The sequence below is a fragment of the Hylobates moloch genome, unplaced genomic scaffold, assembly GCF_009828535.3.
Source record: "Hylobates moloch isolate HMO894 unplaced genomic scaffold, HMol_V3 SCAFFOLD_12, whole genome shotgun sequence".
NCBI classification, from domain to species: Eukaryota; Metazoa; Chordata; class Mammalia; order Primates; family Hylobatidae; genus Hylobates; species Hylobates moloch.
In genome coordinates, this window is record NW_026652287.1 from 71556993 (window position 1) to 71573249 (window position 16257).

Consider the following 16257-nt stretch of genomic DNA (forward strand, 5'->3'; position numbering starts at 1 on the left):
CTCCTCCTTCTATTTACTCAGTTCTAGGAACTTCCGTTAACGCTTGCTATGTGGACAAATAAAAGATCCTACATTTGGTCCATCAGAGTATAGTAGAGATGTTGGGAGCTAATAGCAGATGGTGACCATTGCTGGCGTCTACAAGGTACATTAAACTTAGCTTGGTAGTCTGACTAAATAAGGAGGGGGGAATGAATTGTTACCATTTAAAATTATCCAAGTTAAAGGCCTTTATTTCCAAGTAGCATTTTAAAACCTTCCCAGATTCTAGTGCTATTGGAATCAAATACTCGATTTAGAAAAGAAACATGAGAAGCTCTAGGGAGGTCTGTTTTTAAGTTACTATTGTTCCCTGGAACTGTTTGCTCATATTATGGTTGGACATGAAGAATTTCTATATAAATAGTAGATATCTATTATTACAGATGAAATTTGTAAAGAGAGATCACTAAACTTCCTGAAAGCATAATCTAGGCTGGTTACTTCTACTTCCCCAGCATGTTACTGAAAATAGCATCTATGTAGCTGTCCTGCCTGTCTTTTGAGATTTTTTTTTCCTGAGGATCAAATGAAACAATGATCAAAGAACTTTGGTAAACTATAATCCACATATTGAGTTGTGTTCGTAAAATGAAAACACCTTCATGCCCATGAATAATCTTCAGGCCCCTTGGCCTTCTCACAGTGATCGTCTCCTGTCTTTATAGATCTGACCATTGGTTATAATAAACACTGCCTCCTTGAAACTCAAGTGTTATTTCACGGCAGTTATTTTGCATGGGTAGTCTTCCAAATGACTATCCATCCAGGTAGATATAGACATTTAGATATCTGTCATTGTATATATATATATATATATATATACACACACACACACATGTTTGTGGTGTATATCTTTTGTTATGACAATTAAGCCACTGTTTTGAAAGTGCCTTATCTCTGCCTTTTTCTCCTTAGCATTCCATTCTCCCCCATCCCCTGTAAAATGTAGACATCCCTCATATATTTCCACTTAACTTTATTGTCTCCTTTCTCTATACTTTACTTCCTCCATTCACATATTTATGAAGCCACTGAGAACATAAGAGCAAATAGGACTTGCTGTGTTTGTTTCATTCATTCATTCAGCAAGCCCCTGCCCTCAGGAAGTTGTCAATTGAGTAGAGGAGACAGATAATAAGCAAGGACACAACTGCATATGATATTTGCTAATTGTGACAAGAGCAGTGAATAACACAAACATGGTATAGATAAGGAATAAATAACAAGGGGTGAGAAGGAGGGAAGGTCTCTCTAAGAAGGTGATGTCCAAACTGATGAGAAGGTGGAGGAGGGATTGGGAGCCTGGAGCTGGGATACAGTATTTCAAGCAGGAGGACAGTGTGAACAGAGGCCTTAGGTGGGAAGAACGTGATGTGTTTGTGGATCTGCAAAAAAAATCAGTATGGCTGGAGCAGAGTAAGGGAGAGGGAAGTGATGTGGATGTAGTTGGAGAGAAAGGAAAAGACCAGATGGTGCAGGGCCAGTTAAGCCATGTATGGAATTCAAATAAGAGCAGTGGGAAGCCATTGGAGGATTGTGCAGCTAGTGAACCAATAGGATTTATAAACCTAAAAGATTTCTCTGATTTCTGCATGCAAAATAGATTGGGGAATTATGGAACCTGAAGGACCCAGTAGGAGGCTACGATAGGTGTCTGGGCAAGAAACTCATATAGAGTTTCCCAAATCTATGTTTCCAGACCAGATCTCTTTTGCCTTTGATTGCTAGACCAATGGTTCTCAATATATTGTCCCTGGACAGTGGTGCACTGGCACCACCTTGTTATTTATTCTTTATCTAAACTTGTTCTGTGTATGAGTTGGCTTTTGAGAAATACAAATTCATGTGCCCCCACCCCAACCTGGTAAATCAGGAACTCTGGGGGTTAAACTCAGAAAACTGTCTTTAAGAAGCTCTCCAGGTGATTCTGATGCATGGTAAAGCTTGAGGACCACTACTCTAGGCTAGTGGTTCTCGAAATCTAGTAACATCAGGATCACCTGTAGTGCTTGTAAAACCACACATCTCTGGGCCCCATCACAGAATTTCAGCAGGCCGGGGATTGGGAGAAGAAAGTCAAGAATTTGCATTTATAAGCCACTTCCAGGTGATGTCGATACTACTAGTTTAGCTACCACGTTTTGAAAATCCCCAACTACTTAAGTGACACCTCCACCAACTATCCATCAATACTTCAAAACTCAACATGTGCAGAACCTGATTCATTCATGTGTCACCTGCCCAGCCTCCCACAAGCATTTTCTCCTACCTTGCCTGCTTGCCACTAGTGTTCTTATTATCCAGACTTGTGCCTGCCCTGTCATTTTCTTCTCTTACCTCCTATATTCAGCCAGTTTTCAAGTCTTAAAGCTCATAATTCCACCTTGTCTTTCCTGTTTGTTCACTCTATTTTGTCACCACCTAGTTCAGATTCTCATTGTCTCATTTGGATAACTCGTTTTTGGTTTGTTTTTTTTGTTTGTTTATTTGTTTTTTAGACAGAGTCTCTGTCACCCAGGCTGCAGTGCAGTGGCACGATGTCAGTTCATTGCTACTTCCACCTCCTGGATTCAAGCAATTCTCTTGCCTTAGCCTCCCAAGTAGCTGGGATTACAGGCACCCGCCATCATGCCCAGCTAATTTTTGTATTTTAGTAGAGATGGGGATTTCACCATGTTGGCCAGGCTGGTCTCGAACTCCTGACCTCAAGGATCCGCCTGCCTTGACCTCCCAAACTGCTGGGATTACATGCGTGAGCCACCGCGCCTAGCCTGGGTACCTGTTCAAATCCATTAACAAATCACCAGTCCTAATTCTCTCAACAATTAATGAATTAATCATTGTTTCTGGAGATGGAGACCATGAAGGTCTTCAGGTGATCTTATAAATATTAAACAGAGAGAACTACTTCAAAGTTTCCCATCCTTGAATATGCATTAGAATCGCCTAGCACACTTTTTAAAGCTACTAATGACCAGGGTTATCCCTAGAGATTCCGATTTAATGGGTCTCAGTGGGAACCCAGACATCTGTTATTTCAAAGCTGTACAGGTGGGCTGAGAACCACTGGAATATATGAAAGCACCCCAACAGATGAAGATGGTCAGGGACTCATCAGTTGGTTGAACATAGGGACTAAAGGGGAGGTCTAAAGATGAGAGATGACTCTGAATAGGGTTATGAAATCAGGTGTCAGGAGCCTGGTGAGGGACAAAAACAAGGAATTCAAGGGAAGAACTGATTTTGGAGGCAAGAGGATGCCCAGTTCTGGATATACTAAGTGTAAGGGGGCAGCAGGACATCTAAATGGGGATGTCAGTAACATTGTTGGAATGTAAGTGTGAAGCATGATGGGTCCGTTCTAGAGATAATGATTGGAGAGTGGTTTACGAAGAGATGATGGTTGAAGGTGCTGGGTGGATGAGAACCTTGAGAGAGAAACTTGAGAGAGGCTCTGTGTTTCCCAGTGTAGTTTTTCAATCTACAATAAAATCAATGGAGCTGCTTATTAAAAATGCAGATTTCCAAGTCCTTCTCCCAGAATGTCTGGTTCTCTGGGTCAGGATTGGGGCCTTGGGGATCTGAATTTTTATGGCTTCTAAAGTGATGGCAATGCACACTAAAATTTGAGTACCACTAAGCAGAGCAGAAAAAAAGAAAAGGTGTGAGGACAGAAACTCGAGGAACATCTATGGTTGGAAGATGAAGACTAAAAGAGAGCCTAGCAAAAGGAAGAACAGATGACCAGTCATAGTGGTAAGAGTAGTAAGATTGTGCTGAGTCTGAAAGGCAGTGAGAGGAGTTTAAATAAAAAGCAATGGGCAATGGTTTTCTGATAGCCAATGACTCTAGTGATACAGCCATTGTGTCCCTGCATTTTCCTGTTTTAGGTCAGGTTGCTCCTGACCAACCTAAGCTTCAGACCAACCTTCCTTTAACCAGAGTAATAATTAAAAACCCCCAATTTGGGGTCAAAATGGTATATTTGAACCAAACTTTCTTCTGTGAACTTTTCTACATAGTGTGAGCAAATAACCTCCCTTTGGCCCATTCTGCCATCTGTAAATGGAGATGATGCCAATTGTTGAATGTGATTGTTATAAACAAATAGCACCATGCTCATAAAGTACTGAATATTGTGCCCTAGCATTTATGAACTGTTTGATAAATGGTAGCTACTATTTGTATGCCCAAAAGCACTATATGTGGCATATTGAAAGTGCTCTAAGAAATTGCTGAATTTAAGTTTGATATGTAACAAAGAAGGAATATTCCTCAGCTGTTTCTAGTCTGGTTTTATGACTAGCTATCTTGGAATAGTTATGCCAGATCTGAAGCAACTGAGGCAGTATGGCCAGCTGCCTTTGGAAACAAGATCAAACGATCAATAAATATCAGTTGAGCTCCATCCTCTGTGCATGCAATAAGACTCTTGAGCTTATGAGTCTATAATCAGACTACTTATAAAAGGGTACAAAATGAGCTAGGCACAGTGGTGCATACCTGTGGTCCCAGCTACTAGAGAGGCTGAGTTGGGAGAATCACTTAAGCCCAAGATCTGAAAAAACAACAACAAAAACAAACAAACAAAAAAACACCTTTAAAAGAAAGAGTAGAGGGTAGAAAATCAACCATTATAGGCTACATTGTATAGAATGTATCTTATAGGAGAGCTGTTAACTGAGACGGTTAAGGAAGATTCATAAAGGAATTCAAGTTGAACTTCCTTAGTCTGGTTAAAGAAACCACAGGGGCAGGGTGCGGTGGCTCACGCTTGTAATTCCAGCACTTTGGGAGGCCTAGGTGGGTGGATCACGAGGTCAGGAGATCGAGACCATCCTGGCTAACATAGTGAAAACCCGTATCTACTAAAAACATTAAAAATTAGCCGGGCAAGGTGGCTCACGCCTGTAATCCCAGCACTTTGGGAGGCCGAGGCGGGCAGATCAGGAGGTCAGGAGATTGAGACCATCCTGGCTAACACAGTGAAACCCCATCTCTACTAAAAATACAAAAAAAATTAGCCGGGTGTGGTGGTGGGCGCCTGTAGTCCCAGCTACTCGGGAGGCTGAGGCAGGAGAATGGCGTGAACCCCAGGGGGCGGAGCCTGCAGTGAGCTGAGATCGCACCACTGCACTCCAGCCTGGGCGACAGAGCAAGACTCCGTCTCAAAAAAAAAAAAAAAAAATTAGCCGGGCGTGGTGGCAGGCGCCTGTAGTCCCAACTACTCGGGAGGCTGAAGCAGGAGAATGGCGTGAACCCGGCAGGCGGAGCTTGCAATGAGCCGAGATTGGGCCACTGCACTCCAGCCTGGGCGAAAGAGCAAGACTCCGTCTCAAAAAAAGAAAGAAAGAAACCACAGGGCCCTATGCACATTAAAGTATCTCCTTATTGACTTGAAAGAGTTCATTTACTCAGTCCAGCGGTCTTAGTCCTTAGCAATTCTTAGCCCTTGAACCTTGAAATCTGAATGTTTTTATTATATCAAATAATGAAAGCAAAATGCACAGCTCATGAATACACAGTTCAAGAAAGGAAGCTTTTTGGCTGGATTTGACAAATTGGATATGCTTAACACAATGACGGCATCACTTGAGGCATTGGCTAGAACAATGGAAGGGGGTGGATACAGTTTTTGAAAATTGCAATTTTTCAAGGAGTATTAGGAAAGACAATTTTTCTCAAATGGGAAGAAAATTCGTTGATGAAATGTCATGATTCTTGTATCCAAGGCACTGAATTGGCTTCTGCAAATCTTACCAAAGATGAACACAAGAAGGTTAAGCTCTTATGTATCTGGTCCCATCTGACCAGCAGGGGCACCTTGTAAAAGAAAACCTACCATGGTGGGCTTAGTCAATTGCTGCTGTCATGCGTTGCGGCAAGTTGAGGCAAATTACATCTTATTATAAGTTTCATCATATTTCTAATTCTTCATATGACTCAGATACTTGGCTCCTGTATGGATAAACCAAAGCCAAACCTATAAATGTAGTTGGCCCTAAAAGCAACAAAAGCAAATTAATTAATTGAATTGAATCATGAATATCAATTTTAACAGACTATTATTATACTGGTTTCATCACTTATGTATCTTTTGAGAGTCACTAATTATATTATCATAGTTTTGGCTAACTTTATTTAGGACAATATTTTTCCAAATGAGAATATTTTGATACTTTATAAAAGAATAAAAGACTTTCCAGAAATTTTACATTTAAATGATAGTTTAACAACAGTTAATTGTTCAGGTAAATTACAACTCCAAAGAGTGGGAAAATTCAGAAATAGTCACAGAACTGCTGAAATCAATATTGGAAAATCACAGAGAAGGAAAACAGTACCAGAAAACTGGAAATAGGCAAGTATCATCCAGATTTTTACAATGGAAAAAGAGGGAAAACTATTACCATTACGCCTGATAGCCCTCATCAAATTTCTAGAAGAAATTAATTTAACATTTATAGACTGTATGCCCTCTCACTCTCGTGTGCTTTGTAAAAGTTGGAAAATAAAGCGGCAATTTCTAGGAGCCAGCATGAATTTACTAAGTAGTCTGATGAAATGTTTTCTTTTAAATCACAAGAATTATCATGTTCAAGTTCATTCTACTCCAATTATTTAAGTAGCACTGCTATTACATAGCTTCCATGCTCCATAAGAAGACTAGACTACATTTAAATAAATAAGGAAAGCAACAATGTTTTTCACTTTCCATAAAACCTTTTGGAGCTTTGGTGTCTTCACCTACAAAATGTGGACAACAATAATCCCTGACCTACCTCTATGATATAAATTATGGGAGAGTGCTTTTTACAATGTTAACGACATGTTATAATAATCTTACAATAAACAAGAAGAAGAAAAAGGGAGGAAAAGGAGAATGAGGGAGGAAAAAATAACAGTAGGAAATGCAAGTGTAATTTTTTAAAAAATTCGAGGGTAGAAAAAGACCTTCATGAAAGAACCCTTTCATTTCTTTTAATTTAAGGGAAATGAGGCCCAGGGAAGTTAAGTAACTTGTGTTGTCTCACAGCAAGTTAATGGTGAGAAGAAAGAAAATCAAAAAGGGAAAGAAAAAAATAACTAAATTAGAAGTCAAGAAGAAATTTGTGCAAGAACTGACCCAGGAGGCCTGGTAGATCTAGCCAGGCCCTCTCACTTAACTCTGAAAATGCTACTCAGCCAAGTGGACCCATGTCGGACCATGGTTTCCTGCACAATAATTTCCTAAGGGTCTCAAATGCAAGGTCAAATGCCCCCTTCCATCCTCAGTACTCCCCAGATCTTGTACACATACCTCTCCCTATGTCTAGAGAGGAAAAATTAGACCCATATACAATTGCTTTGCTGTCATCCCTCCATTTTAAAAAGGAAGCTACAAAATATAAAATAAAATCTTTTATATTACTTTAAAGATTCAAATTACTTTAACAATTCAAAGAAAATTGTACATTCTCCAAAATACTGTAGGTGGTTTTTACAGCACGGAAACATCTACCTGTTTGATTTATCGAAATAGGAATGTGTCTATTGTCTCTTGTAACTTCATGGGTTTTTTCTTTTAATAGCAATTAAGTCAGTAAAACTAACAATGGTGGGACAATATGAGTCACATTTGGAGCAATTATTTAAGGGATAAAAACTTTTTTAAATATTTTATTAGAAAGACAAATTTTTTTAATCGAGTTGTATCTTATTACAGATGTGAAGATGATGAAAGAGACATTGCCATGAAATGATAATTTTAGAAACAGCGTTAAAAAAAAAACTTCTGACCAAATGTTATGTTGCTCTCTAGGGTTGGAAAATAGTTGCTTAGCAAACTGTTGTAGTTCAAATCATCACAACAAAGGTGTGTGTGTTTCTTACTATTTGTGTATTGTGAACACATTTGAAAGCCTGTTTTATTCCTATGTTTGTATGCATTTTGGTTTTAAAAGTACTAAAGCCACCCCACATGGTAAAGAAATAAAAAGGGAATGATTTCCTTAAATTGCTGTTTTTGTCGATGAGACAGATCTGCCATTAGCCCAGCAAACAGCCAATAGCAGATCATAAATTCCTTTGCTTTAAGACAGACTGCCCTGATAACACAGGTCAGTGGTTCCACAGGTTAGTTCTGAATACAGACTCAGGGGACTGAAAGTCCCTGCCCAAAAAAGAAAACCAATTTGTGTGAAGTGAGTTTCAGGAAATGTAACAGAAAGGCATTCATCCTAACAATAATTTAAACTAATTTAAAAAAATAAAGTTTTTAATTTCTCCTTTTCATTTCCAAAGTCACTGTTTCAAAAACCATCCAGCTACTTGATGATACTGTCACAGCAGTGAGAGCTGATAAACACCTTGTTGAAGGCTGTGTTTTAGAGCTCACAAATGCACCATTGAAGTCCTGACTGTGACCAGTATAGTTAGGGACATTTTGACCAAAATAACAGCTATGAGTCAGTTGAGTCTGATCAATTAAGTTGTCTATCATGGTCAACCAAACCTGAATCTGTCTTAATTCGAAAAGCAACTTTTTTGTATCACATCATGCCCATTTCATTTGGTTCAGTATTATACATCGCATTTTGGATAACTAATCAAATGTATGTGGATTATACATAATGTAACCATAAGTATAAAACATTGCTCCTCTTTGACTGTCTACATTCCACCTAGACCCTAGTGGCTCATCAGGTTGGACTTTTCTTCCACACCAAATCCCACCACTTCATGCCACCTCTGCCACTGCTACACTATCCCACCATCTCCCATCTGAAGACTTTAGTCCCTCCTGTGCTTCCACTCTTGACCCCCGGTCTATTCTCCCCTTTAAAAAGGTCCCATTGAAAATTTTGGCAAACTATGCATCTAACAAAGATCAAATATCCAGCATCTATAAGAAACTTAAACAAATTTAAAGAAAAAAAAACAAAAAATTAAAAAGTGGGCAAACAGACACTTTTCAAAAGAAGACATACATGCAGCCAACAAGTATATGAAAAAAAAATCTCAGCATTACTGATCATTAGAGAAATGCAAATCAAAACCACAATGAGATACCACCTCACACCAGTCAGAATGCTTATAATTAAAAAGTCAAAACATAACAGATGCTGGCAAGATCGTGGAGCCAAAGGAATGCTTATACACAGTTGGTGGGAGTGAAAATTAGCGCAACCATAGTGAAGACAGTGTGGCTATTCCTCAAAGACCTAAAAACAGAACTACCATTCGACCCAGCAATACATTACTGGGTATATACCCAAAGGAATATAAATCATTCTATTATAAAGACGCATGAATGCATATGCTCATTGCAGCACTATTCACAATACCAAAGACATGAAATCAACCTAAATCCCCATCAGAGGTAGACTGGATAAAGAAAATGTGGTACATATACACCATGGAATATTATTCAGCCATAAAAAAGAACAAGATCTTGTCCTTTGCAGAAACATGGATGGGGCTGGATGGAGGCCATTATCCTTAGTGAACTAACATAGGAACAGAAAACCCAGTACCACATAGTCTTATAAGTGGGAGCTAAATGATGAGAACACATGGACACATAGAGAGAAACAACACACACTGGGGCCTGTCAGAGGATGGGAGGAGGCAAAGGATCAGGAAAAATAACTAATGGGTACTAGGCTTGATACCTGGGTGATGAAATAATCTGTACAACAAACCCCCATGACACAAGTTTACCTCTATAACAAATCTGCATATGTACCCCGGACTTAAAAGTTAAATAAATATATAACAAAAGGGTACCATCAGAAGGACATTTCTAAAACACAGATCTGATCACATTACCCTCTGATCTGAAGTCCTTCCAAAGACCTTTATGGGATGGGCCTGGACACCTCTCCAACCTTACCTCCTGCCATCCTCCTCCTGTTATTCCACTCCAGCCTTGCTCACCTCCTTGCAGCTTCTGGACCACACCAGGCACACTCTACCTCAGGAATTTTGTTCTACCGTTGTCTTTATATCGATACCCGCATGGTGCAGGCGTCTGCTGAAATGCCTACACAGCAGAGAGATTTTTCTGACCATCTTATCTGAAATAATAGCCCGTCACTGCCACAACCACCACCCGTTGCTCTCTATCCCTTTGCCTTGATTGTGCTTTTATCAGAGCATTTTTCATGTTATATTATTCACTTGAGTTTTTATTTAATGACTATCTTGTCACATTAGAATACCAGCTCCATGAGGTCAGGGGCTTTATCCTGGTATTCACTGCTGTATTATTGTCACCTAAAGTGGTACTAACACAAAGCTGGGCACAGTGGCTCACGCCTGTAATCCAAACACTTTGGGAGGCTGAGGCGGTGAATCGCTTGAGTTCAGGAATTTGAGACCAGCCTGGACAACATGGTGAAACCCTGACTCTACCAAAAAAAAAAAAAAAAAAAATTAGCCAGGCATGGTGTCATGTGCCTGTAGTCCCAGCTACTTGTGGGGCTGAGGCAGGAAGATTGCTTGAGCTTAAGAGGCAAGGTTGCAGTGAGCCAAGCTTGAGCCACTACACTCTAGCCTGGGCGACAGAGTGAGACCCTGTTTCAAAATAATAATAATAATAAATAAATATTAAAAAATTATAATAAAGTGCCACCAGCACAGAGCAGGCCCTCAATAAATACGTGGGATATAAAAAAGATAGCTTCAGATGTGGAGGAATTATAACCCTGATGCATTATTAGTAGGAATATATACAAGTGTAATCATTTTTCCAATGGTTATGCATAGAACCACCATTTGACCCAAGAATTCCGCTACTAGATATATACCCAAAGGAATGGAATCCAGGGACTTGAACAGATATTTGTACACTAATATTCATAGCATCACTGTTCACAAGAGCCAAAAGATGGAAAAACACAACTTTCAATTAACAGATGAAGGGATAAATAAAATGCAGTATATACCTACAATGGTACATTACTCTATCACAAAAAGGAATGCAATTTTGATATATGATATAACATGGTTGGACACTGAAAATATTATGTGTAGTGAAATAAGTCAGATACAAAAAGAAAACATTATGTGATTCCACTAATATGAGATACCTTGAAAAAGCAAGTTCATAGAGACAGGATGCAGAATAGAAATTACCAGGGGCTGGAAATAAGGGGAATGGAGGGATATTGCTAATCAGGTATGGAGATTTTGTTGGGGATAATCAAAAATTTGGTCATAGATAGCGGTGATAGTTAGACAACATTGTGAATATATATAATGCTACTGAATTGGAATACTATGCAGCCATAAAAAAGGATGAGTTTTTGTCCTTTGCAGGGACGTAGATGAAACTGGACATCATTATTCTCAGCAAAGTAACACAAGAAGAGAAAATCAAACACCGCATGTTCTCACTCATAAGTGGGAGTTGAACAGTGAGAACAGATGGACATAGGGAGGGGAACATCACACACCAGGGCCTGTCAGGGAATGGGGGACTGGGGGAGGGATAGCATTAGGAGAAATACCTAATGTAAATAACGAGTTGATGAGTGCAGCAAACCAACACAGCACATGTATACCTATGTAACAAACCTGCACATTGTGCACATGTACCCCAGAACTTAAAGTATAATAAAAAAAAATCTCTAGACAGGCAGGCTAGTGTGGGAGGAAAATTTTAAAAATGCTACTGAATCTACACATACAAATGTTTAAAATGGTAAATATTGTTTCATGTATATTTTACCACAATAAAAATATGCATAGCCAAGACCAGAAAAAAAGCTTGAAAGAATAACATTTCTTCCCAACTTACACTGACTTTTAGGAAAATAGCAACATGCGATGTCTGTGATAGTTCAGGTGCACCAATTGCAAGCTAACAATAGGAAGACGAAAGGGAAATAAAGCAGAGAGACGGAGAATATTGTAGATTGAAACAGCTTTGCAAACATGATGCATTGGGGCCAATATCTAGGCAAGTACGGTATCATACCTTTCTCTCCTGCAGTGGAGGTTTACCAGCCCAGACAGCTAAATAATCCTTCAATCCTTGACTTTCAGAGGATACCACAGGGGTCCGTCCTGATTCGATTATTCATCCAAAACAGACTTCAGGGCTTTGGGACAGCTCATTTCCACAGGGTCATCCAGGAGCCTGGGTTCCTTCTGGTTTTTTGTTGTTCTTGTTTTGCCTTCTGTGGAAGGTTCTCCAAACCAGAATTGTTGATGTTGTCTCACCAGTACCACTTCTGCAGGAAGGGGAAATTGAAGAAATTAAGAACAAGCAATGTCTTTTTAAGGAGGTGATACAGGTGTTTCACATACCACTTTTGATCACAGTTGAGTTTAGTCACTTAATTAGGTTTAGATGCAAGGAAGACTGGAAAATCAGACTGCAGCTGGGTGGCCATGTAATCTCCTAAAATTCTGGGTTGGGGAATTATTCTACAAGGGGAGAATGGATACTGGGGGACAGTCAGTAGTCTCTATTCAACTGATTAGTCAGGCACTACTGGGGCAACCTACTTTCAGACAGTATTCAAGGCCCTATACGGATACCAAGAGAATACCCAGGTTTGAGGAGTTCCCAGTCTTTCATGTGTCATAAAACAAGTACACACTATAACACAAGGTAGACTGTAAAATCCATAGTAAGACACAAAGTGCTACCAAAGGAGTTCAAAGTAGAGAGACTGACCATCAGAAACTGAGCTGTCCAAATGCTTTCCAAACTGATGGGCAATCTCTCTACTTTGAAGTCCTTTGGTAGCACTGAGGTTGCTTTGAAAAACAGGGAGTGAAAGGAGAGCATTTTAGGTGGAACAAAGGGCTAGAGGGGGGAATGTGGAGGGCATGTCTAAAAAAAGCAAACCTCATAGTCTGGTTCAGTTCTAGCACCCACTAGGGATCAGGGAATTCTCAGAAAAGAGTCTGAGGACTTTTCATTTCTATTTACCTGGCGTGAAAACTGACAGAGAGTTTTCAAATAGGGCAGTAATATGGTCAGAGTTGTCTTTATAAAGACCATCAGTGAATATGGAATGGGTGGGAGTAGGTCAAGACTGAATATGGGGAGACAAGTTGGAAAGTCAGAGTTAGTGTCTAAAGAGGGTTTTCTGATAAGACACTTTTATAAGAAAGAAAGAAAGAAAACACCTTTGCCCTGGTCAAATATTATGCTGAATTACATGTTAATAACACATATTTATTAAGTGCCTACACCATGCTTAGGCTAGCAGCTCTCAAACCTTTCTGGAAGAAACAAATTTCCTCCCCTCAATCCATTTTCACAAATATATTTGGAAACAAAGGTTTTTATAAAACAATACTTCAGCCAATTCATTATGCTGTTTGTCTACTCTATTTTTTTTCTTAATTTTAGACCAGGCCACTAAATTATTTATCACTTGAAAAAACACTTCTTCAGGTACCATGAGATAGATAGGAGGAATACAATATAGTAGCTATCCAAGTCTTTTAAAAGATTATATCTGGTAAGAGAAGGAAAAACAGGCACAAACACAAATGACTACAAGACAAGTTAGGGAAATCGTGGAGTTTTGGATCTGGAAGGGACCCAAGAAGCCATTTTATCTTAATATTTCTTGTAATCAGTGGGGAAGCAAAGCTCAGCAATATTAACTAATTCAACAGCACAAAGCAAGTTAGTGCTGCAGACACAAGATAAGCAGAGCTTCTTGGAGAGGTCCTAGGACCTTCTTATGTTGTTAATTTTTTTAAGCATAATTTTTTAAAGTGTGTTGTATTTTAATTTTATTTCATTTGCATTGAGTAAATAATGCTTTCAATACACATACCACAAATACTACTCAGAAGTTCTATTCATATGATAAGCGTAGCATTTCTTTAAATATTCATTTATAGTATATTATCAGTGATGTGAAGTGGCAATGGGACACACATTTAAAGTTATCTAAGAAATGGCTTATTTCAGTCCAGTCAGTGGATCTCTGTGACTGAATTATCTCTCCTTTAAAGATAGTATCAAAAGTATACATTTGAGGCTGTTAGGTCCTTCAGAAATAAGCGCTAGTCAATTGGACCAACAAAATCCTTATCCCCAAATCCCCATCTCCATCAAAAAAAGCAGGGGGCTGGATACTCTGGCACACCCCTGTAGTTCCAGCTACTCAGGAGGGTGACGCAGGAGGATTGCTTGAGCCTAGGAGTTCAACGCCAGCCTTGGCAATAAACCTTCTCTAGAAAAGAAAAAAAAAAAGAAAAAGAAAAAAGGGCAAAGGTATATTGAGTTCCAGTTCTACTCACCAGTCTAAGATATGATCAGCTCCTCAAAATACTGTGCTCTTTGGAGTCACATTGCTGTTTTTGCATTTTTCATTTTGTCCCTTAGTATATGAGGTTATGGCTTTGATGTGGCTGCCAAAAAAATACTGAATCACATGTGTCAGGTACCACATCTTGTTGATCTTTTGCACAATTTTTCGCCTTGGCTATCTCCTACTTAGAAAAATACTATAAAGTAAACTTCTAAAATTTTACCAGCTAATAATGTCAGAATTTTCCATTAAATAACCCATGTTAATGTCCTTCATACTAATCTCTCTTTGTTTTCAATTTTTTTAAGCATTGCTCTATTAAATTATGTTAAATTAAGGTACTCTGTCCTTTTCTGGTAGAGTTTAGAAAAAATTGTGTTAGTCTACATTCTTATTTGACAAATTTAGTAAGAAAGTTGGGTATTTTGAGGTATAGTTGCAACAGAAATATTCTGTTTATCTAGTCTATTTCATGCTTACAAAGAATAGCTGTAAGACTCATGTGACAGTCACATTTTGACATTACAATTTTTTGCAAATTATCATATGGTGTTAGCATTCGCTTAAAAATTGTTTAAAGGACAGTTTTATATATATGTACATATGGTATAAGCTATTAAATTGTTTATTGTAAAGTAGGTAATTTATTACATTTCTTTTTAGGCACTTCTGCCAACATTTGAATTAGAAATTTACAGATATTTTTTGCAAAATATAACAAAACAAAGTTCTTTACAGTTGCTTTTGATATTTGTGGTTTAAACGTAGTTGTATTGCATTTTTTTAACAACTAAATGACTTCCACATGAAGAGGTATGCTCACTCTCTCTCCTCTCCATTGAAACCCACAGACGTCTTGCGGGAAACGCGCTGACGTACATTCCCAAGGGAGCATTCACTGGCCTTTACAGTCTTAAAGTTCTGTAAGTAAACTGAGTGTTGTTGGATATATTTCTGATTTTAGTGTCAAATGGCTGCTAATTAACTTGTAAAAGTTGAGTGTCTCTAATACACTATTTAAATCCATGGGATAATTCATCTAAATTCAAGTTTACTTCATTGGTACCATAGAGCCATATCATACTTGGCTAAATTTGTATGTGAAAAAAAATTCATCTCTCCTTTTCTAATTTTAAGATCTAAAATTTTTGCCTTTAAATAACTACCTTATCAACTCAGACTTTTAAAAGAGTATTTCCCTTTCCCTTTGTGTTATGAAATTGGGGTGCGTGTCTTCAAAAACATTTTGATGACAGGGTGAATAAATCACTGTGATGCTGACATAATGAGACCACAGCTTCAAACTGGTTTCAAAGGGGAGTGAGTAAGCATCAGCTAAAAAAACCAAGTTTGTGTTCCACCTGTGAATAGATAGGGCAAAGCCTAGTGTGTAGCAGATACACTGAGCAGTTGTTTATTTGTTAATTCATTGAAAATTGTAAATATGAGGTTTCTCATTATTTAATGTCCAATTTCTTAATTTGTTTATCAGAAAAATCATTATTATTGAATACTTCCTTCTTCTGGTGCCCATTGTTTAATTTTCTTTTAGTTTGTTCTGTGTAGAAAAAACAGATAATCTACTTACGTAGATAAAACAGATAATGCAAGGAAAAGTTTATCTCAGAAAAAAATCTTGATTTTCTTTCTTTGACATAAAAGTTATTAACTTTGATATATTTCTGCTTATTGAAAATTACATTTCAGTGGCCTAAAAGACACATAGGTTAAACAAACAGTTTAATTCAATTTAATATTTTGTTAAAAGTGAAATTCAACAGCAGAACCGTTATTTGATCGCCTTAGGAGATTGGGTTTGGTTTCCCTTCCTCTCTTTGAATTTTTTTCTTTTCTTTCTTTCTTTTTTTTTGCTACTAAGAAGAAATGTTTTTAAGTTGTCATGTTGCCAAACCCTAATAGTAATTCCTTATGTGGTAAAATTCTGAGT

At 38.3% G+C, this 16257-nt stretch overlaps 1 protein-coding gene across 3 annotated transcripts in view; it reads left to right on the forward strand.

Moving 5' to 3' along the window:
- The window catches only part of LGR5 (leucine rich repeat containing G protein-coupled receptor 5), a 149497-nt gene that overhangs the window by 72862 nt on the left and 60378 nt on the right, over positions 1 to 16257 (forward strand). For all 3 annotated transcript variants that reach the window (XM_032170741.2, XM_032170742.1, XM_032170743.1), the window contains exon 3: positions 15161 to 15232. In XM_032170741.2, the coding sequence (XP_032026632.1) occupies positions 15161 to 15232 (72 nt within the window). The remainder of the gene's footprint in view (positions 1 to 15160; positions 15233 to 16257) is intronic.